This window comes from Nannobrachium achirus, assembly GCF_963921795.1.
Source record: "Nannobrachium achirus genome assembly, chromosome: 10".
Classification (NCBI taxonomy): Eukaryota; Metazoa; Chordata; class Actinopteri; order Myctophiformes; family Myctophidae; genus Nannobrachium; species Nannobrachium achirus.
The window spans coordinates 42,298,917-42,322,916 of record NC_137819.1 but is presented as its reverse complement, the minus strand read 5'-3'; the positions used below and the strand labels follow the sequence as shown (position 1 = coordinate 42,322,916).

Genomic DNA, 24,000 nt, shown 5'->3' with positions numbered 1-24,000 from the left:
TTTAACGTCTTTAACTCTTAACTTGAAATTCTAGTCGCACCGTTTCAGCTGGAAATAAGATTCCCCAGTCTAGTGAATGAGGTAGCCTAGAGTGACACATTTTTCAAATAGCTGATATAATGGGTTACGGTAGCTAAACTGGTTGTGATGCAGAATAAATGTGAATAATGATATATGAGCATATATATGAGCATAATGTAGTTGTATTTTCCATCATCACACCAACTCGTTATTTTGAGGTCAAAAAGATAATCAAGATAATAAAAAATCTAAATGTTATTTGTTTGATGTGTTTGTTGTTATAGTTCTACTATCAACACGTTTCACCCACATTTAACTTCTTTGCTAAATAGTTACTATATCGATTTTTAATCATTGAATCATATTGCCATGAATGAACAAATATCGTCCATGTATCGTACCGTAAAACATGTATCGTGATGCGTATCGTATCGCTGTTAAAATGTATTGTTACACCCCTAATAAATAGCATTGTGTTGAAAAACACAATGCTAAAAACGTACCACTCGCCCTAATCATGGCAGAGAGCCCCCGGGTTGATTCCCGGCCAGCCGGACAATTTGCTGTCATTCCTACTCACTCTCTCGCTGTGTTTCCCGTCTCTCTCTCTCCTCACAAAGTGAGCCCCAAAATAACCCCCAAAAAAGGTGAGGAGAAAAGATGAAATTAATTTTGACTGTGCTGATGTTTTGCTTTTTTGGCTCACAATTTCAGTTGTGTTCCAGTTTCTTGTCCAGTTATTTGGTTACGGCATAATTGGATTCAGATTGAGTCAGCCTCTTAATTCAATTATAGCGCTTCCCAATTAGGCTGAACTTTGGCCAATTTGGATAATCAAGGTGACAAGCCGTCAGCCATCTTTTTACAAAGATGAATAACCACAACAAACCCCCTTCTCTGAGATGTGGGATCCGATTCAAAGAAATCAACCTAATCCGTTACGGGTTAGTAGTACAATTCAGCCCGACAAATAAATCCTTGATGCGGATGACTGCAGTATGGATTACTTATCCAGCTCTCCTTCTCTCTCTCTCTCACACTCTCTTACCAATGTGGGACTGCTGTGCGGCTGCCAGGGCGTACTGCTGCTGTTGAGCCGCTGTCAGCTGCTGCACTGCTAGAGCATTGTTCCTCTGAAACAGCTACAAGCACAAGGCACACAGACCACGGATCAAACGCTTTGACACCACTCCAGGCCGAAAAAACACTAATATATCGTCGCTATAGAGACGACCAACATTTGCGTTATCATTTACATCAGGGATCCCCCCCAACCCCCAACCTGAGCATTCTCTGCCACACGGAAATGTTATTTATTGTATTTTGTGCCTCTTCTCTCCCAATGTTATGGCTGCCTCGCTTGCTTTGCAGTGGGAAGTTGCAAATAAGATGTCATAGCCCACTTTTAGCAACTGCATCGTTGTAGATCCTTTTTTAAGGTTCATTTGCCATGTGAAATGTATAGATATTCACTTGATTGCCTGATTGTACAATGTTTGAAAAAAAACAACTGCATTGTAAGGATTCGAATAAGGTTGACCCCTTGGGATCTATTCAGATTTTTTAGAATCAATGATAGTGCTCAACAAGCCATCAATCACAAAAGGTCCCCCTAATCGATTGGGGACCCCTAATCTAAATTATATCTACCAGTGTCAAAGCCCACCCACAATTATTACCTAATCACCTAATACTTTGAGATAGAAACAATTATTTCGCATTATCGTCATAATTGTTTCCATGTTGAGAAACGTTCATTCATCCTTTTTTTTTATAGTGGGAATAGCAGATCTACAAGCTCACAGCAGGGATGGGATGATAATCGTTATTATCGTTTATCATGATAAATACCCTCACAATAATCATATCGTGGAGATTTACATTTATCGTGAAATAATTCTCTGTCATGCACTGGGATCAATTCACCTTTTATTTGCCAAGCTGCATATCGGTAACATTTAAAGCCTCTATAATTTCATGTCACAATAATCGTGACATGAAATGTTCATATCGTCCCATCCCTAGCTCACAGAGCTTGTAAATCAGCAATTTCTACTATTTTGTAACACATTTAGAGCATAAAACAACGATGTCATTTCTTTTCATATTTAACATTATTTGTCATACCTGCCTCGTGCAACTTTTGTTTTACAAGGCTTAAACACAATTCAAATGGTTCAACACAATCATTTGCAGGACAATGAATGGTAAAAAGTAAAAATGTCATGATGGTGACAGCCAGCCCTACCATGTGTCTCAGTACCTGCTGCTGGTTGGAATAGTCAAACAGCCCCACGGTGGGGGCAGAGTCCATGGGCATTTGGGAGTTGTAGTCGAACTGCAGCGGCTCCATCACCGACTCCATCTGGTCCATGGTGACGCCGCCCTGCTCCACGCCGGAGAAGTCTTCGGGAGGCTTGGGGCCCCCGCCGCCCCCCAGGGGTACCAGGCCTTCGGCGCCCACGCCCCCGGGGCCTCCCAGCAGGTGGTCGCCCTCGGGTCCCTGGGGTGGCATTTGTCCCGGCGGGCGACTGCAGGTGTTGGGAGAACAACAACGGGTTCAGGATTCTTGTCTGTCATTTTGAACAGTAGTTGTCGGTGTTGTGTGTGTGTGTATAGAATGCCTATCCAACACCTAGCTTTTGTATAAATAAGCCTTTTTTGATAAGAGTAAGTATGTTTATTTAGATAAAATCTATATTGCGTGAGAATATTTGTGAAAAATTAAAGAACTAAAGCTAAACTCCCATAGTAGCTAGTATAACAGTTTCACAGTGTTCTTCCAGGCATTCCTCAGAGAAGTTCTCCGGACAATTCCATGTCCCTTGTAGGACTTCCCAGTGGTTTCTGGAGTTGGAGAGAACGAGGCAACCAGGTGCTCACCGGAGACATAATAGTCAAAGTAAAAATTGTAAAAGGTGCTCCTGGATCAGACCGAATAAAACATCAGAAATAAAGTGGGAGATCCTGGCATTCAAAGTTAAAAGAGGGAACAGCCTTTATTTAATACAACGCCAACATGTTTGGACCTGAACTGGTCTTCACCAGGGCTAAATGAAATGGTTTGTGGAGTTGGTTGGACATCAGACATCAGAGCAGCTGTACTGTGTTAAGGTCAGGTGACTGGGCATGCCATGCCATTCCATTACAGACAACAGTCCTTCTGCCCTCCTTCCTCCTCCATTATCTCTTGTAACAGCTTTGATGTGTTGTTTGGGCTCATTGTCATGCTGGAATGCAAAGTGGGCCTTAATGAAACACTGTCTGGAAGGACAACAACCCCAAACATGACATTTCCAGACTAGCACCGATTACAAAAAACAACAAATATCTGCCCATATACAGTAGATAATTTACAGTTTTGGGGGTTTCGGCACAATAGATGTTGATGCACCCATACACAACAAAGCACTGGATGGTGTGTAAAGATCAAGTGTTTAAATGTTTTAAATGTTTATAATAAGGGTTTAAATCATCTAAAACTTGCAACTACTATAGAAAAGACCTAAAAAATATACAGGATCAATAGCTCATAAGCAAAAGCGTTATTAAAACACGAACGACACCTATTCCCAAACGTAGTAATGTTGACATGAGCTCCAAACTTTTCATCAAAATGAGGACAAATAACATTGGACTATGTAGAGAGTAGAGTGCGCAGGGACCGTCTGGAATGAAAATTAGGTTATAGCTCATTGTCTACCTTGCTATGGTAGGAAAGAGACACCACTTCTGTTTTAATAACATTTTGCTTGTTGTGAGACATTGATCAAAGAAGAATTTTGAACAAATATTTTCAATATAACCTCTGGGAGTCCTCTTCTCTCCTCGACAACAGAATTGTCATCTACATACCCATTCACTAAATTCAATTCAATTCAATTCAATTCAATTCACCATTGACTAAATGTATGTAAATTGTCTGGGACAATGGCCTGGTCCATTCACAAATTAAGCCATTTGGGGCTGAATCGTAAATTACACTAACTTAACTCAAGGAACCTGAAAGCGTCATGTCCATTACACGTCAGGTCCTACAGAGTCAGATCTTTGTCTTCTCGCGTACAGCACCCACCGGTTAATTTCTAGGTTAACTTCAAGGTTGCAGGACATGCGTGGATGAGGCCTAAGAGTAAACACATGCAGAGGCAACAGGCTATTCCTCTCAGTCCCGCAGCCAGATTAACAGGTGCCCTGACCAACCTGTAGGAGTGACTAATGCAGCAACAGAGTTCACCCTCCCGACCTGGCTTCCCACCTTGCAAAACACGCTCAATTGTGTTGGTTGGGAGGGCCCGCTCACACCAGCACAGCGATCAAACAAATCGATTGATTTTTAAACTAATCTGAAGATTTGGCAGCCGGTACGATACACAACAGTGGGCCAATACCTACCCCAGCTGTGCAACAGATATCTATCTGACTGAACACAATCCAGTTGCTCTGGAAGTTTGATCAAAAAGCCTCCAAGAGACACAAACCACAAAGCTCTGGGTAGTCCTGCAAGAGGCATGGCAGAGCATCTCTGAGAAGTTGCCTGAAAAAACCTCACTGTTCCCATGAATAAACTGTGTAGTAAACTGATTTAGCTCTTAATCCAGAGTGATTTACTATAAGCAAAGTAAATACAAGGTAATACATCAAATGCATAGTCAGTGAAGTGACTCAGTAATCCAGGATCATAAATAAACCCAGAACCATCATTCTAAACATAATATCAAAATATAAAATATGTACATTGAAAGTAACTATTAAAGGACAACAGGTCAATAAATGAACTTGGCATCTATTTATAGCTGCTAAGGGAGATTTTTCAGCTAACACATGGTTTACAGTTTTATTGTTTCTGCAGTTATAATCATCACAAACATTAACATGCATCCTACCCAAACTCTTTGACGTCCACGTCCAAGCCGTTCTGCACCGGCAGTCCGTTAGGGTTGATGATGACGTCGCTGATGATGACGTCACCCTCGCCCTCTGTCAGCTCCTTGAGCTTCTCCCCCTCGAACGGCACCTTGGGCTTCTCTCTCTTCTCCTCCTCCACCTCTCCATCCCTCTGGCCCTGCAGTGGTGTATGAGGGAGAGGGAAGGGGCAGACATACCCAATTAGAGAGAGAGAGAGAGAGAAAGAGAGAGATCCGCACACCAGGCCACAAATAACCAGGTGTTGACAGATAGATTGGCAGAGGTACGTGACACAGAGGGTGAGATTAAGCCCAGGCCAGTGGGCGGACAGACTGGAGGGAGGAGGACAACGCAAGACACACAGTGACTTTCCAATTTGACTCTGATGGACAGACAGGATGGCGATAGACAGCAGGAGGGCAAGAGAGAGTGACAGATGGAACAGAGTTTAAGGGAGAAGATTGGCAACATGCGCCCAAGGGAGATTGTTGCTCCACCCAGAAGTCCTCCTGCACTGTGTGCCATTTTGCAAACCACAACCCATCATCACTGTGATTGTTTCATCACTTGATGACAACCAAAGCAGGCGTGCCGACAGCGAGGCTTAGGGGCTCATGAGACGAGCGAGTGCCTGAGCTGAGCAGCCCAAAGGCCAGCTAGCAGTTGGCAAGCCGTGTGCTGCACGGAATAGATCATCACCGATTTCCAGACTGCATATCGTTGCTGTTTTTTTTTTTTTTTAAGATTTGTTTTTGGGCTTTTTATGCCTTTATTGGATAGTACAGTAGACTGACAGGAAACGGGGGGAGAGATGGGGAGAGACATGCGGCAAAGGTCGTCCGGATCGGGAATCGAACCGGCGACGCCGCCAGGCATCAATGCCTATATGGTATGCGCTTAGACCAGTAGGCCACCGGGCACCCCATATCGTTGCTGTTTAATGTAGACATTAAAGTGCACTATGTAGCTACCAAATGACATACGCACCCATGGGAACTTAACGGTGCACAAGAGAGAATATAGAAAACAATATTAGATACAAGCAGCATATTGTCTCTGTGAAGTGGAAACCTCCTATGTCAAACGGTTACTTTTCAGGATTGAAATTGAAAAATAGAAAAAGTAGCTGATCGAGAAGTTCATAGATCTGCTACTTTTGATGCTTTTCTGCGACACTGTAATTAATTTAAGAAAAAACTCAAAATGGTTAGAATATGGAGATACGAGGTCTCTGCTTGATAGCAACGATATCAGATTTATTTTCCTTACACATTGAAATTTCAGCTGATAAATAGGGATTTATGGTTCATGGGCACAAAACAATGAGGCGGTTGGTTGGGACTCACGTAGGGCCCCTTGCGGAGGCAGGAGTCCAGCTTGTCGGCAGGAGAGGATGACAACACGTACTCCACCATGCTCACGCCCAGGCCGCCGCTCTCCGACCGTGGCGACATCACAGAGCCCACACCCACCTCGCCTCCGCCGCCATGGAAGCCCTGGCCCGGCCGACGGGACACCATGATGGGCTGAGACACCGAGTGATCTGTGGAGGAGGGGAGAAAGAAGAGAGGTCAAGTTCAAGGTTACTTTATTTTGTCTCCCTTGGGGAGAGGTTTGTCTTAGACGAGGGACCAGCTGCATACACCATAAAACACATTACTACATTACTATACTTTATTTGTGATTAAATCTTCCCCATTGACTTTACATTTTAACTTTTCCCAAATACGGAGAGGACTGACATCATAGATGTCTGACATGATAGACCACATGAGACTGACACAGTATGTCCATATATGGGCACTCCAAGATATGGGCTTAATATTGATGACATCATAGATCTCCATTCTCCATAGATGGGCACAAAAGGGACAAGCCTGGAATGGTTAGCACCGCTCAAATAGGGACAAGGACTGACGGATACAGATATATTTGCAAGTGTGACTCGCCTCAAGGCAACCACACTTGTAATTCCCAATTGCATCTTTCTAGTTCTCAAACACTTTCGGCTCAGGTTACCTATGTAAACATCTCATTCACGGGACCCCTGAATTACATTTCGTAACCGTTACTTAAATATGGCAATATTATCCCCTAAAATGCAGCATTCCTGAGGAAAACATAACACCTTAGTACCACGTTAAGACCTTCTACACCACTGTCTGCCCTCCATAAAATGCGTCCATAGAGGATTGTGATTGGACAAGTGACTGCTTGAACCTATTATAGCTCCAGTGCTCCACGCAGAAACCCTAAATCTCCTACCTGACGACGGCAGTAACTCATACTCAGGGTATATAGTACATGGGAGGGGTCGTCATGTTAACATCTGTACACATACTGAAATGCGACACATACACAGAGGGTAAAAAGCAACATCCCCACACACAAGAATTTCAACCCAGTGAGGCCCTCGGTTCAATCAGAAGCAACAGACATGCATGGTTGCGGCTGTCAACTTCCAGCACAATTCAGCAAAAAATAAAATAATAATATTGAGAAACCGTTTCTCTTTATGTTCGATCCTGCTACCCGACACAATAATAAGCATTAACAAAATATGTTGGGCTGTGTGTCGAGGAGTAGGGGCACCATAACTACTTAAACACTTTATACTTTGTTTGACTAGGGTTCGCTAAGGGCTGACAACATTGCAACTTGAACTTCTATGGAAATTACTGAATGCAGTTGCAGCAACTGAGAACGTTGATCCATGAGTACATAAGTCAATGCCTTTACATATTCCTGAATGGCGTGGAGGAAATATGAAAAAACAAACAAAAAAACAACATGCTATTAAGCGTAAACTTTCACCCGTTTACCTCGCGGTCACTCTTGAAACTGTATGGTGATGCCCGCCACTGGTCAAATAAGGACTAGGTTGTCAGATTTTTCTCTGTCCCGCCATTAGCATACACATCACGCAATACGATCAGTGCACTGTGCTGAACAACCGCCAGAAGACTGTCATTCTTCTAATGGTGCTGGGAAAATGCCAGCAAAGATGAGATAGTGGAAGCACAATATATCCACCCTGATTCTCAGTGGATTTGTAACAAAAGGATTTAAATGGTTCTTAGTAAAGATTCTAATCATTTCTGCTCAAGCGGATTGTATAGCAGAGAGAAAGAAAAAATGTATTGAACACACATTGGTGGTTTTCTTGTGTAGGTATGGTTAATATGGTAAAACAGAATTGACCAAGGTCCCATCAATTATGTAAAATCAACACTGTTGAGTTCAGTTGGTTTTGCGGTGCTGCTAAGCTGTATCTGGCAGCTCGACATATGTACATGTAGATATGTAGATCAGAACATACCAGTAGTGATTACAATCCGTGATCAACTGAGAGCATACACAAATATACACAAATGAAGAGTCAGCAACACAAATATACACAAATGAAAGGGTCAGCTGATGTGTTCCAATACCACAAAGCGTACCATAGGAAGAGGCATTGAAGATCAAGAGACGATGTAAATCTAACACATAGCATTCAGAGGTATGCTGCTGTAGAGATTCAGAAAACATGTTAGCCAGGCTATCATCATCTCTGTAGGCAGCTAGCAAGCAGTTCAGGGTAAGATTGAAAACTATGAAATAATATTTTCTTAACTCAATCCAAAAAAACAAACTAATGGCTCAGCACTAATGTAACTCACTGTACAAGCTACTAGGGTGGCGCCCTGGAGTTTTCTAAATTGTAATGCCAATCAAAAATAAATGTGATCAGCAGAGAGTGGCCAACATGGACCTCACCACACACCGCCTGTTAAAAACCTCACGAGCTCTTATGACACATTGCTGCCGGCCCTGATTTTAAGGAATTTTAATGGAGTTTCCTTTTTCCGCAGACATTATTTCAATATCCGGTATAAGACTCTCATGCGGCGAACAAGCTCGCCACAACTGGCAGATAAACCCGTTTTCATGCTTAGATGGAGTTTGTGGAGCTCCTCGCACCCCAGAAACCACTTGTTCAACCTCTTGAACCGCCAGGAAGATGATATAGGAACATAACATCTTAAAACTCCCAGGAAGAAAACGGCTTCATCCTCAGCACTGTGGTAAAATTAAACAATGCTGCTTTTACCCTCATCCCCTCACGCCCCAGTGTGAAATAACTGGATAACAAGCAGAACACATTTTATATACAGTACTTTGTATATTATTTATTGGATTATTACACTACTGCTGCTGGACATAATGTGCAATCCATTTCTATATATTACTAGGATGCATTAGTGACCTTGTATATTATCAGTAGGAACTGTAAATGTAACTTTTGGGGTTTTGGGGTTACAGAAAATGTCCAATGACAAGTTAACAGAAAAAAGGTTTACTCTGGGTGAAATAAAAATGGACAAGAACAATAGTCTGGCTGCCTATAGCAACCACACTGATAATAAAACTATCCATCTCTGTCAGTTGCCAACAGCCTGCAGAACTCATTGCGATACAGTAGGTGGCCTCTCACCATGACCTTGCCTCCAGTAAAGCCTGTTTTATACTTAAGTCGCACGCACCGTGACCAAGTATCAATCACTCATAAGCTGGGGTGGTGGGCCGGTCTAGGAAAACACCCATCAGAGCTTTAATCAGCCTGGAAAAAGTCTAGACCTGCCCGACCCAAGTCCGAACCGGAGACGACCTGAATCACCTTCTATTAAGCCTGAACCCGATTAAAGCCTGATTTCTCTTCGGAACAGCGGCAGCAGCCTTTTTTCTCCCCATTAAATGTAATGTAATGTACTGTACATAGGTTTGGTTATTCGTCAAGAACAGGAGTCATTTTAGCCTCCTTTCTTTCCCTGTCAGATTTTCAAACTGACCAATATATTTCTCAGAATCTTTAGAGCGGTAATTATTTCCACAATTTTTAGAGCAGTAATTATTTCTACAAGCTGTCAATTCACTCAGCCGGAGTTAATTTACTCTGTGAGAATATTGATGTCAACTTTAATCTGTTGAATTCATCCAACATAGGCGTCATATCCAATGTTGCTGGCCTCCACGGAATCTAATATTAAACGTCAAAACAAGCCACACATCGAGATGGCGTCGCTGACACCCTGTTCCCCTTGGAGGCTGCCTGCAGCGCTACACACAGGATGCTGAGGTTAGCTGCACTACATAAGAGTGCGATATCATTGCCGAGTCCAAGGCTAGTGATATAAATATAAAAGCCTGAATCCGCCTTGACCCCGAGAAATATTATGTGTCAAATTGAGCCCTACCCGACCTGAACCCTGGTCAGGCAGAGATCTTAACCATTTAAAGCATCCAGCATCCTTTTGCTGCAAATAGATCAACAGCGAAACGAGTTGTGAGCGTATCGATAAGCTATTTGCAGCGCAAACTTTCCCTACAATAACAGAAAACATATCATCAGAGTCCTCAGAGACTTCACTCAACCGTATGGGGTTTACATGGTTAAGCTCTAAATACCAGTCTGAAGGGACAGTGGACTTCACAGCATATGCTTGTTAAAATAAAGCTGTCTATTGGGTCCTTCAGAGTCAGACAAGGGCATTACCTGAGGCCCCCCACGCGCTGTCCCTCCACTGGTCCAGGAAAATGCCCTTTGGTCCGTCTTTCCCAGAGTCATCCGTCTCCCAGAACTTCTTACCGGTCAGCAGCTGCTATAAGAGACATCGGTGGCAAGAGGAGGTAGAGTGACAGAGGACAAACAAAGGAATGGAAAGGAGAAAAAGCGTAGAGCACAAGATGGTTGGACAGATAAAACGCATATGGACACTGTTCATAACGGCATTATGTAGACTATTCAGATTAAATCTGCGCTAAAAGTAGCACGCAGTGTGTAGATCATGAGTATTTCCAGCATGCCAAAGGTACCATGATGACCTACTCCACTGGTCAAATTGTCCAATACGCAACCAGAGTTACGGTACCTTCATAGGTGTGCTCTATATCGCATAATGCAACGTTGTAGTTTCTGATTTCATTTTCAAAACAATGTAACGACCTGGTGGTCACATGACTGTAATAATAATAATAATAATAATAGTAAAAATAATAATAATATTTCCCACTCCTTTGGGTCTTGCACTCAAAGTAATTGTCGCATAATGGCCATTATTCTGCATACTGCCAATTATGAGTAGCTACAGCTCATATTGGTAGAGTAGCATTCTACCTTACATACTGGCACAGTATGCAGTTTACAAGTATACAATTCTGAACACAGCCTATGAACCTCACGCCTCATTCTTGATGGTGAATTTAAAGACCATTTAATTTGACCTAAATAGCTCTATATAGATATTGTGTCGACTATTTCAACTAAAATAATGGTGACTAATAAAGTGACTAATACGAGGAAAGGACAACACTTCATACAAGGATATTCCTAAAGTCCTTGATGCTATCCAGTCTCATATCAGCTTTAATGAGAAAAACAAACAAACTTCAATATACGTTCAATTGCCATGTTAGATCTTATTCGGCAGACTAATAGAGATTAATTAATGAATAAGTAGAAGAAAATTGCTGATGCTAAATGTGTCAGTTACATTCCTAAAATGTGGAACACGAAATCAGGGAGGCAAGCAGTCAACATATTTTAAGTATAAAAAAAAAAGAAACACCTTTTCAACTTTGTGTTAACTACCATCTTATGAGATGTATTGCTCAGCACCCAGATGTTGCTGTTTTGTTGACATTTTAATATTTATTTTATTTTAGTCTGCATAGTTTTCCATCGGTTTCCAATTTTTGCTGTGTCGCACAGAACTTACAGCTGCATTTCGATTCATGAAAGGTGCTACATAAATAAAGCTCATTATCATGTCATCTTCACTTCAGAGGCCAAGATGATGTCACTAATTGAGACAAATGAATTGTTGCCTGGCAGACGTATGAGGTCAGAGAGAGAGGCTACGGTCTTCAGACATGACACTGCTACACCGTTGCTGAGCTCATGCATGCTCTGGGCACGCCCAGAAAACAACGGTTAGTTAGTGAGCCCAATCCGTCACCCCGTCTCACCTCTCCCATGGCACGCCCCTCCAGAGCTAGAGCCTGAAAGTCATGGTTCAGCTCATCCATAGACCGCACCTGTAAGCACACAAGTACACAATTTACAATTTAGGCATTTAGCAGATGCTCTTAATCCAGAGCGACTTAAAATAAGCAAGGACAGCACAAGGTAATACATCAAATGCATAGAAGTACAAATAACTAAAAACGTGGGTAAACCACGATAAGATGCCAAGTAGAAAATGGACTGGCATTGGTCTATATAAAAGTTTGCCTTTGCATAAGCCTGTATGGTTATCAAGGGTAGGCAACTATTACGGTAAGTGCCATCTATGGGCTAAGGTGGAGTCTGAAGAGGCGAGTCTTCAGACTACGGCCGGAGCTAGGGAGTGAGTCTGACTCTGCAATGGTGAGTTCATTCCACAGTGTGGGGGCGACGAGGTGACACGGGCAGGTTATGCAAAAAAAAAGCTGGTCATTAGACCACACGTCGAGGAGCAGGTACTGGTTAACAGATGTGTAACAATATAGTAACTGCATCGAAGAATCGCTTTTAATTTGCAACAATCTACCATATCGTTCGGCAAACAGCTAAAATATTGTATCGTCTGACTTTGTATTGTATCGAATCATTTTGCAAAGAAAATAATCGTATAGAATAATGTTTCAATGCAAATAATCGATTATATCAATACTAAGTACTTGTGTGTTGTATTTCGCAATTTTAAGAACTTATTTATAGCCATAATAATACATTTTCCTCCAAAGAATGTGCATCTCCAGATTCTCCACACATTTCACACAGATAACATTTTTAGCTAAATAGTTACTGTATTGATTTTAGATCATTATATCGTATCGTAACACCACGAATGAACCAATATTGTCCATATATCGTGATGCGTATTGTATCGCTGTTAACATGTGTCATTACACCCCTGGTTAATACATTTAACAACTGAAACCCCAGTATCTGTAATGTGGGGAAAGCTTTGGCTGACAATAGCCAATCAATAAGCTCACAACGCGTCGCAGCGAAAGCTTTCCCCACAATATCAGAAAGCTGAAAGGACACTAGCATAGAGCCCTGCGGGACTCCATTCAACCATATGGGGTTTAAGTAACAATTAATTTGGAGGATAAGTGCCAGCGCCGCCAACGTTAAATCAAATGCCCCTAGGTTTCAAACAAGGTTTCAGTTCCAGCCGAGTAACATCCAAACTCCACCAAGGGCACAAACCTCATCTCCATATAATACCCAAAATGTAACCGACTACATTAAGTGTGTACAGACCAGGGCAGGAATTTCATGAAGGCCATGGCCACCGTTGCCCCTCAGTTTGGCCTTGTGCCCCTCAAACCAATGGCATGACCTGAGGCCACAGTGGCCTTAATGCCCCAGCTGACTGTACCACTTTCTCCTGTCTCTTTCTTGACAATATGTAGACAGTAGACACCGGTCTCTTTCTAGTCATGTAGACACCAGTGTCTTTTGTTGAGTCCCCATCTTTAAACCAATCCAGTGACTTTGATTGGTGCAGGGCTGAGCATGGATAAGATTGTAAATACCATAATTTATCTATTTCACTGCAGATTAGGTTATCATCATATCCCTAACCCTTAAATTCATCAAATTCTTTCAATGGATTCAAATTATTTGATAGCCTTCCTGCCCTGGCATTGGCCTTTGTGCCCTCATAAAATGGCCAACACCAGAGGCCAATTGGCCTTGCCCCTAAAATGACGAAATTCCAGGCCTGGTACAGACAGACACACACACACACACTCACACAAACCTGGCTGTCGTGAATGTTGTCTCCGGTGGGCCAGCGGTGTTTGCCCGGCTGCTCACCATGCTGTCGCTGGAAAAAGTAGTCCACCATAGCATCGTCCTGGGAACGCCCCGCACCCGCCACACCCTGGGATGCATGCAAAAACACACAGGTTATGCTGGAATTTCTGCCAAAGGCACAGCAAGTATAGTGTACCTGACAGATATATGGTGTAAAAGCCAACAGGTCATGTTCAACATATCCATAGTTATTATTCAACCCATCAAGGAAATGTGCACAGGATTTGGTGACAAAAATGCATTTAATTCATGAATTGATATGACTTTAAGAATTTGCTTCATAGTCAAATTAAGGTACAGTGGCATAAAAAGAATTACACGTGTCCACAGATATGGAGGCCAACAACACTTCATACACAGAGATACCCTTCTTAGACCAATGAAGGACAAGAGGCATCTACCAGTTGGGGCCCAACATTTACCTGCTGGCTGGGGGGCGGGGCCTGGGGGGTCTGCCCGGCTGGAGGGGCGTGTCCTCCGCTGCTCAGCACCACAGGCATGCTGGGAGATGTAGTTCTGAAGTGGGGGCTGAACGAGTCCTGCCAGAGCACTGCTTTCCTCTTCAACACACACACACTGCTCATTCCACCACGGCCTGTTGAGAGATGGAGGACAACGTGAGCATGTGTACTACGCACGCACGCACGCACGCACGCACACACACACGCACACACGCACACACGCACACACGCACACACGCACACACACACACACACACACACACACACACACAAAGCGGCATACCGGGTGGTCCGGGTCAATATGTTAGTCGTACAAAGCAGGGAGCAATGCTTTTCAAATAATGAGAAGAGAAAAAAAAAGACCCGCTATGCTCTATGAACTAGCCTAAATTGAAACAGAAGGTACAAAAAGCCACTTGTCATGTGTAAACTGAAAGGCAATAGTTTATTTTCACCTCTACGGTTTCCCTATTCAAACCAGTCTAGAAGTAAGTTCGGCACAATCAGTCTTATCTGCAAAACCATCTCGATGCATCATTCCTAGATGAATGAGAAATTTAAGCACAAAGTAATCTCCTTTTAATGAGATGGAGCCAATATCTCCCAATCACTGCAGATTAGGGCTCACTTTGACAACTTAAGACCACACTGACGTAAACATATCGGACAAATCCCAAAGTCTCACTTCAAAACATACACACACACACAAACACAAACTGTATGTAAACAGACACCGATAGTAAATATTCAAATAAATGAGGAACTGAGTTGCCTCATTTGAGAAAACGGATTTTTCTGCTAGTTCAGCTCAAGTGACAAAGCCACGAGAATAGATTCCTGCGAAAAGTCATGTAGAAAACAAAGCCATTTCCTATTCCTACTAATTTACTTTGAAGTCCAAGCTTCTCTGCTGCACCAGAGAAATGCTTATAGGTTGGAAGAATATGCATGGCTGGCCTAACAATAGCTCTGGATCTCCAACAGAGTTGGGCAAAGTCTCTCTATGGCAATATACCTGTACAGTATCTGGAAATAAATGCTATTTAGTTGCTGATAAAGCAACAGTCTGAAGAGGACCATTACAAGCCCAGATAGGTGAATTTAGGCCAAAACCAGCCTATGTGCACTTGTGCAGTAGACCAGTGGTTCTCAACCTGTGGGTCATGTCCCCCAACATGACATGGGGGGGGGGGGGGGGGGGGGGCATTGACTGCCTTCACACGTGAAAGAAAACGCTCTAAATCTCAGCAGTCAATGTCTTAAGACCTTTTTAATACCTAAAAAAAGAAAAAGACCATTACTGCATCACAAGTAATCAACAAACTATACCATAAAACCTGGTCAAATATTGGCCAAATAATATAAGAGGCAAAAAGTTTGAAAATAGCCGATGTACAAGCTCACAACGTTGCGAGGCGTTGTGAACTTGTAGATCGGCTATTTTCACAACATTTATCTGTGGAACCGATTCAAACAAAAACGTAATGCCTCAACTCCCACATTCCAAGTGCTTGACAGAGGGAGGGTCCCCAGTTCAAATATGATGATTTGAAGTGCCATGTTTTTATCTTCTAGAGTGTCAGTGTGCCATTTCAACATACATTTTAATGACAAATATTTTGACATATTTTGATTGGCAGGACATAACGATCATTAGACAATATACCTGCCCGGCTCCCTCCAGTCAGAGTTCAGAGTTTTAATGAATGTAGAATTTTGTGCAAGATGTAATTTGCTATAAATTAGCTAACTTCATTTAACTGACCACGTTTAAAAAATGTATGACAAATATTTTGACATATTTTGATTGGCAGGACATTGTTATAACGATCATTAGACCCAGAGCAATAATCCACCTATTTCCCCCCGACTCCCTCCCCACCAGTCAGTTTTATTGAAAGTAGAATTTTAGCTAACTTCATTTAATTGATCACGTAAAAAGAATAAAAATCATCTCTCACACTTCTGCCAGTGTGCCGGTGATCACCCTTCCCTGTGCCAATGTTGGCGCCCATGCCAACCCCTGGTATACAGTATATTGCTACTATAGCAACCGCCATTCATCAAAGGGTTGTCCAGGCAAGTTTGTTATGAAACTTGAAGTGACTTTGCGCTTCCATTGCTATGGGCAATTTGTTAGGTAATGGTGATCTTCACTGGGAGAAAGGCAAAGGGCTAGATAATCATTACACACATGCTATGACAAAGCCACCTATTTCAACTAGGAACAAGTGCCATCTGGGGTTGGTGATCGGTTTTAGTCACACATAAACCATCAGTGGTTTTAAATTGTCACAAGTGCCATCTGGGGTTGGTGATCAGTTTTAGTCACACATAAACCATCAGTGGTTTAAAATTGTCATGAGGGCTGTATAATTCGGATTCCAATATAGAGTTTCTCCTTGTGTTTCTGATTATGACTTTCAGATCAGCATGCAATAAAGTATACAGGGAAATTACAAGCAGTACCGTTTTTTTTTTACAATGAGCCATGCACAGTAATTACCTGTCTGGCAGAGTCACAGTCTCACACTCCATCCATCACCAACCGCAAGTCTGCTGAAACCAGTGTGCAATCCCCACATTATTTAGCACACACCCCCCTTCAACAAGACTCGAGCCATGCAGGGCAAAAATAACCCACTACAAGGACATGGATGGGACTGAGCAACAAATGAAACCCCTCAAACTCACTGACTCTTCACCTTTAGCTCTATATTTGTTCAATTTTTTAGTTGAAAGGCAATGCTGACCAGCTCTCCCCGTGCTACAGTTACAGAACCACCCGGAAATCCACCACACACACAGACAGTGGTGTTCATTCCTCAAAGCCCAAGCCGCTCCTCCTCGCAGCTTGTTATGTTACCAGGCAAGTTCGTCACCCGGAAATGGGCACACAGTGCTTCCATACCAAACTGGGTTAATCATTATTCAATACATTAACCGGTGGATCAATTCACTGCATACCGGCCACACACACACGCGTACGGGGCGTGACAGCCAGGCGACAAGCAAGCAAGCTAGCTAGCAAACGTGAACGTTAGGTGTGAGTCTGTCTGTCCCAACAACACAAACCTAACCTGTCATTCCCACCAAAGCCAACTGTCTGGACACAGCATAAACCAGTGGTTCTCAAAGTGGGGTCTGGGGACCCCCAGGGGAACTTGAGGGAGTCCCCAGCTAAATGATAGTCAGGAATAGGAACCAAATGCCCCTTTATTTGGTATGTAACTCAAAGTGTACTGAACCAAATGGACCTAACAATGCATTTGTACACCAGTTAAATTAACATTAATTATTTTCAAATTGGGGTCTCAGAGATTGAAATGGTTGAGAATCACTGGTAGAGCCATAACAATCTTATGTGGGGGGTCCCTGGCATATGTATTCAAATGGGGGGTCCGCGGGCTAAAATTAGTGTCAATTTTGGGGGTCCTTGACATGAAAAAGTTTGAGACCGTTAGATGTGTGCCTGTACTAACAACACCACAAACCTAACCTGTCATTTCCCCCCCAAGCCAACCGTCTCGACACAAGGCATATAACAACAAGCAAGCGGCAGTTATGTGTGTGTGACGCGGTGGAAACAGACAGTGGACCCCCGTCCCCCGGTAAAACGGCGACGGCCCCGGGGACTGTCAGTTTGTCGGGGCTGTTATTATGGTGGGGTTCATCTCTCACTGTCTAGCAACAATTACATGGCCTCCCCCGACCGACACAAGGAGCACAGCGCAGCCGAGCGGCACCGAACCGAACACGGACATTACGTTATTATTAACGGGGACACAACGGCGGCGATTCCCCCCTCGGGCCGATGGACAACACTTGTTCTTCGGCTGGCAGAGCCCTCTGCTTTGATAAAAAAAATAATAACAAGCCACCGGACTCGAACCGTGGTTGACACCGGCCCCGTCCCACCGGTGGTGGGATGGGGCCGGTGTCAACGACGGTTCGAGTCCACCACCGGTCCCCCCCGGTGAGGTGACAGCCAGGAGGAGGGGATGCTTGCTAACAAAGGCCCCGAGCGGAGCTGTCTGTCTGGGGAGCGGAAGACCCCGACACAACGGGAGGAAGAGGCTGGGGTTTGGCTGGCTGTTATTACGGTCTACCATAAAAACAAAAACAACCCTCCGGTTTAATGGCTAATAACGGCTCACTTCCCGAGACACACCCCGCGCAATACTCGGACCGAGGGGTCCGCGGAGGGGTCCGCGGGGCCCCGGCGGACGCGGAGAGACGATACTTACAGGCGGAGAGGGCGGATGGTCGCGGATTTCAACCCCCGGTTTCTTTCTTTCCGACTCCCAGTGCTTTCACTCCGACAACATGGCGGCGGCGCCTCGACGGGAGCAGGCGAGAAGCGCTGCATGATGGGTAAAGGAACGAGGGCGAGCGTGCGGTTCATTGCGCCAACAGGCAGAGAGCTAGAGAGCCGTCTACATTCCCTTTGTTGTGTGTGACAGTGTGTGTGTGTGTGTGTGTGTGTGTGTGTGTGTGTGTGTGTGTGTGTGAGTGAGTAACTAACTAACTAAGAACATTAATGTTCTTTTTGAGGTATTTGTACTTTGCTGCAGTATTCCCAATTTTCAATACTTTTACTTCTATCTTGGATCAAAATATTGTAGACTACTTTTACTCCACTAAAAATATTATATGGGGGGGGGGGGGGGGTATATATGTTTTTGGATTTTTGGGCTTTTATGAATTTATTGAATGATAGGACAGTAGACTGTCAGAAAATGAGCAGAGAGATGGAGAGTGACACGCAGCAATACAGTGGGAATCGGGACTCAAACCAGCGACACGTGGTAAGGGTACACTGGGCCTATGAGGTATGCGCCTGGACCGGTAGGTCGGCGGGCGCCCCCGTGTGACACTGCTGATGAGGTATGCGCTTGGAGTCTGTCTGGACCGGTAGGCCAGTGGGCGTGTGTGTGTGTGTGTGTGTGTGTGTGTGTGTGTGTGTGTGTGTGTGTGTGTGTGTGTGTGTGTGTGTGTGTGTGTGTGTGTGTGTGTGTGTGTGTGCGTGCGTGCCTATGCGTTTATTGTTTTTACATTATTATTATCCTCCACATTGTTTTGTCTTGTCAACGGTGCCATCTAAAGAACACACACCTGGTTGTATTGTGTTTATTGTGGGGTTATTTATTGTTGTCCCCGGCTTGGAGGACCCCCTCGGTCCCCAATAATAACCTCCGCTCCGTGTGGTTGTTACCATAGGTCGGTAGTCGGTACACAATGTTCGGGGGTACGTTGCCACGACAGAACTGGCGACCCATTGGATTGTGTGACGCCAGAGGTCGCTAACAATTCAATTCAATCTTTATTTCCGATGCAAGGTCCACCATTATTATCACATTTATGTCATTGGTAATTGGTAGGTAACCGTATGAGACATGATACCGAATGACACAAATACACAAACAATACAAAAATAAACTAAAACATAAAATCAGTCCAACCTATAAGTGTGTGCCAGCGGCTACGTCATTGTAGTCCTTAGCGGCCATTTCTTGTGACAAAACACAGGTGTTTCAATTGTTTGATTGCATAGAACTAATGCTATAGTCTAATCAGAACACCTGTGTAAGGCTGTGTTTACCCAAGAAATGGCCGCTCTTAGAACTACATTTGGCACACCCTATAGGCCTACAACCAGTCCACATAACGTTGGACTGTTTTTGTTTGTTGTTGTTGAATAGGTCAAAATGATTTGGTTGAGATTGCTGGTCTCTTTTGGTTTGTTTAGGTTCAGTTGTAGGCTACACTACTACAGTCGAGTGAGGTCGCATATTCATCTGATGGCTCATGGCTGTGATTATCGAAAATACATGTGAACAAAAAAAGACCGTCACTCTGACTCTGGAATTCCTCGCAAAAGGAAAATCTCAAAACTGTTGGACTTGAACTTGAAACAACACAGAAATCGATAGGTCACAACTTGTGGTGCAACCAAGGAGTAACTGAGTTGACCGGCAGCCATGGCAACGCGCTGCGCCACACTGCCGGCGGGTGGGTGTGTGAGACTGACTGAGACTGCAGAGGCGTCAATTGGGTATGGCAAGCTACTGCACCTGCCATACCTTGGCTACAGGGGAAAATAATAAAATGTAATGTAATCGCGCCTATTGCTAAGGTATGGCAACATGACCGGTGTCGCGCGCGTGCAAGACACCAGTCATCTTGCCATACCTTAGCCTTTTCTGAACTGACGCCGCTGTGAGACTGACTGTCTGTCTGGAATGGATGCTCTGGCGGACCTCCGGAATGTGTCAATGGATGGACCGTGTGAAAAGTAGACAGTTGGTTGTCAACAAAATGTTTTTAATGACACATAAACGAGCCTGACGGCGAATTTGAAATGGTAAAACTATAAAGAAAAGCACCAGTGCGGCTATAACTCTATGGACTATACATGCACATGATGCACTACACTACTACGACTCTAGCTTAGAGATGACGTAATGCATCTAGCACACACTGGTTCCCAAACACTGGGTCAGAACCCATTTGTGGGTCGTGGACACGTTTTCATGGTTCCCTTAATTTTTTGTTTCCTACATTTTGTTATTAAATATTATTATTTCAAAACATTTTCAAAAAACATTCACCAAAAAGCTTTTCATGAATACAAAAAAAGAAGTAATGTCTTTAAGCCTACATAAAATATAAATCGAAGAAATTCCATAAATTAGAAAACAAATGTTTAAGAAGTAGCCTAGTGAAAATAGCCGATCTACAAACTCACACTTGCAGATCTGCTGTTTTCAGGGCAAACGTCTATCTCTCTTTTGTGTCTCGAGAATTCTAGCATAGTTGAGTAATAAGGGGAGCGGCAATAACGGTGCAATATTGGTAGACCTAAAATAAAATAGGCTTATGTGCTTCATGATCTAAATATTAACATCACAGTAATAGTTAATGAAAGAAAACATGTTTTGTTATAGCATTCAAATAATCTCAATGTGCATGTATATTGTACACAGATGACAACAGAAGGCACATTTAATTTAGAAAGTGTACTTTTTATTACTTCAAACCTCCCACCCAACACCCAGTAACATATTCACCTCATCATACCTGTCACCCTCCCTTCCTTTCCTGGTCACTCTCCTCTCCATCTAAAATTGTGATTTCTACCAAGAGCTACTCCCGAGGCTTGCCTGCTGATAGTCTGTTCATGTATTTTTTACTTTAAGGTCCCCATATCAACGTGTTCAGATTGAGATCAGTCAGTCACTTGGCTCAGGGATGGAGATAGTGGCACAATGGAGCCAAGAGAAAGACAAGTGACAGGTTGATGAATTAAAAAGGTGGGAGCGTCGTCTCGGAGGAGGGGATGGGTCACTGATCCCCTAAATCAGCAGTTCTCAACCTTTTCCGGTCGTGACCCGCCCCAAAATAATCATTTTTGAACTGGGGACCCCCCAAATTAATCATTTCTGAACTGGGGACCCCCCAAAAAAATCATATTTGAATTGGGGACCCATTTTCAAAATGTTTGTGTCTTTCCTATATTATTTGACAATTTGGTCAATGTTTGGCCAGTTTTTATAGTAGCAAATAGTTTGTTGATTACTTTTGATACAGTAATGTTCTTATCTTTCTTTTCTTTTGAGGTATTAAAAAGGTCTTAAACTGTCACTTCACTGTCATCTGGGGACCCCCATGGGGGTCCCGACCCACAGGTTGAGAACCACTGCCCTAAATCACCCAGGACAGGAGAGAGGGATACAGATAAGGAGACACCCTTAGGGAGTTTGTGTCCTGAACCCCACCCACTCCCCACCCCGTCCCATTGAGTACAACCAACAAAACAATCAGGGGCTGGTTATTTACATGCACAATATCTCCCCACCCCACTCCCACACCAGACACACTAAAGGCCCAGTCCCCAAGCCATCCACAAACCAAGGTCCACGTCGGCAATAGACCCCAAGGTGAGTCAAAACTCAAAATTCAGGAACGGTGGTGCAAAAATCCAGTTGAGAACGTATTATTACTGACCTAAAACATCCGAAATAGGTGTTAAGTTAGTACCAGACTATTGCCAAAAAAGTTCCCATCAGATCCAGTGGCTGTAAGTGACCGGAACACGGGAGGAGTGACAGGGCCGGTGATGATGATGATGCGTATCTGGCTGAGCAGAGGGCAGCAAAAAAGTAGAGATGGCTTCAGGACTGGGAAACTAGACTGCTCTAGTATGACGTCACCACATTTCTAAAAACGACAATATGTACGAGTCGAGCCGTGCCTCATAGTATTATTATTATTATCATTATTATTATTATTATCATCATCATTATGTGCCTCCCCCCGTACAAAAGAAAACATGGGCACTGCACGTTTTTTTGTGAGTCCAGGCGGGTGCATCAACCATTTGTGCACTAGCTATTAGTCCTGTGGTTGTTACAGAGACACAGTTTTGGGAGTGTCGAACGCTGGCAGTTTGGTGAAGTGTCGTTGTCCCCCCACCCCACCCCCCAGTAACTTGATAGAGGTGCCCTCAGCTCTGTGCCTCCATGGATATCCACGTGATGCCTGTGTCTTGTGTCCCCTCCCTTCTCCCATCACATGCTGGTTCGTCCCTGAGCTCTTTACATTCTGTTCAGGGGTGTCTTGTCTCTCATTTGGACACGCACGCACGCACGCACGCACGCACACACACACACACACACACACACACACACACATACATACTGGTACATACATACTTACATACTGTACATACATGCATGCAAAAACATCCATCCACACACACACACACACACACACACACACACACGCACAAGCACACGCCTCCCTCTGAATTGTGGAAATAAGTCCATTTCCTCGGTTGAACTGTGACACAAGAGTTGGTGTGAGTTGTCAGGGTGACCAGGTTCCATCCACTGTGACACTGTCAGCTTTTGGCCTGTAGGGGGCACTGGTGACACCTAGCCAGCCCTGGAATAGAGAGGAAGAGGAGGACAGAAATAAGTGTTTTTTCCTTTTTATTTATTTTTTTAAATATTTTTATCCCACGGTTTTGCAACCCATTTTCTCACCCAGTGCCAACTACCTAACCTGTGGTCCTGTTTTCCGCTCTCCCCCTGCCGCGCCAGGGGAATTGGGGAGCACCTGGCTGGCTAGGGGGAGGTAGTATAGAAACCAGGACTACTGCATGTTTTTGTATGGACATCTACCCTAGGAGACACGGGGAGAACATGCAAACTCCACACAGAAAGGCCCTATCACCAACCCCACCTAGGGTGTGGGTGCTGATGACGCGGAGGGAGGAACAAAGTCATATCGTCAAAAGTCGAAGAATAGAAGTCTGCTTGTTAGCTTGGAACTCTGATATTTGTAGTATATTTCTTTGGCAAAGTTATTTCTCTCCTTATAGCATTTTGCCCCCTTCATTATCAGTAAAGATATCAATCAATCAATCAAAAGTCATGCCAGTAAAGAATTAAAAAAATGATATTTCTTTCAAAACATGTGGTGTGTGTGTGTGTGTGTGTGTGTGTGTGTGTGTGTGTGTGTGTGTGTGTGTGTGTGTGTGTGTGTGTGCGTGTGTGCGCGCGCGCGCACGTTTAGACTGGTGATGATGGGTTCTCGTCGGTTTACTTATGATCCTAGATGACTGAGGCACTACAATGTCTCTATGCATAATTTGAAGTATTACCTTGTATTTACCTTGCTTAATGTAAATCGCTCTGGATTAAGAGCATCTGCTAAATGCCTAAATTGTAAATTGTGCGTGAGTGCTTGCGTGAC

General features: G+C 43.7%; 1 protein-coding gene across 3 annotated transcripts in view; it reads right to left on the bottom strand.

The window, feature by feature from the left end:
• pum1 (pumilio RNA-binding family member 1) overlaps positions 1–18,581 on the bottom strand; it is a 57,241-nt gene extending 38,660 nt beyond the window's left edge. For all 3 annotated transcript variants that reach the window (XM_080734433.1, XM_080734434.1, XM_080734435.1), the window contains exons 1-9: positions 18,489–18,581; positions 14,203–14,375; positions 13,725–13,847; positions 11,938–12,006; positions 10,466–10,571; positions 6,276–6,472; positions 4,908–5,086; positions 2,270–2,552; positions 1,070–1,163 (exon numbers count right to left, since the gene is read on the bottom strand). In XM_080734433.1, coding sequence (XP_080590559.1) covers positions 1,070–1,163; positions 2,270–2,552; positions 4,908–5,086; positions 6,276–6,472; positions 10,466–10,571; positions 11,938–12,006; positions 13,725–13,847; positions 14,203–14,364 — 1,213 coding nt within the window. In that variant the 5' untranslated portion in view covers positions 14,365–14,375; positions 18,489–18,581. The remainder of the gene's footprint in view (positions 1–1,069; positions 1,164–2,269; positions 2,553–4,907; positions 5,087–6,275; positions 6,473–10,465; positions 10,572–11,937; positions 12,007–13,724; positions 13,848–14,202; positions 14,376–18,488) is intronic.
• Positions 18,582–24,000: the final 5,419 nt, after the last annotated feature.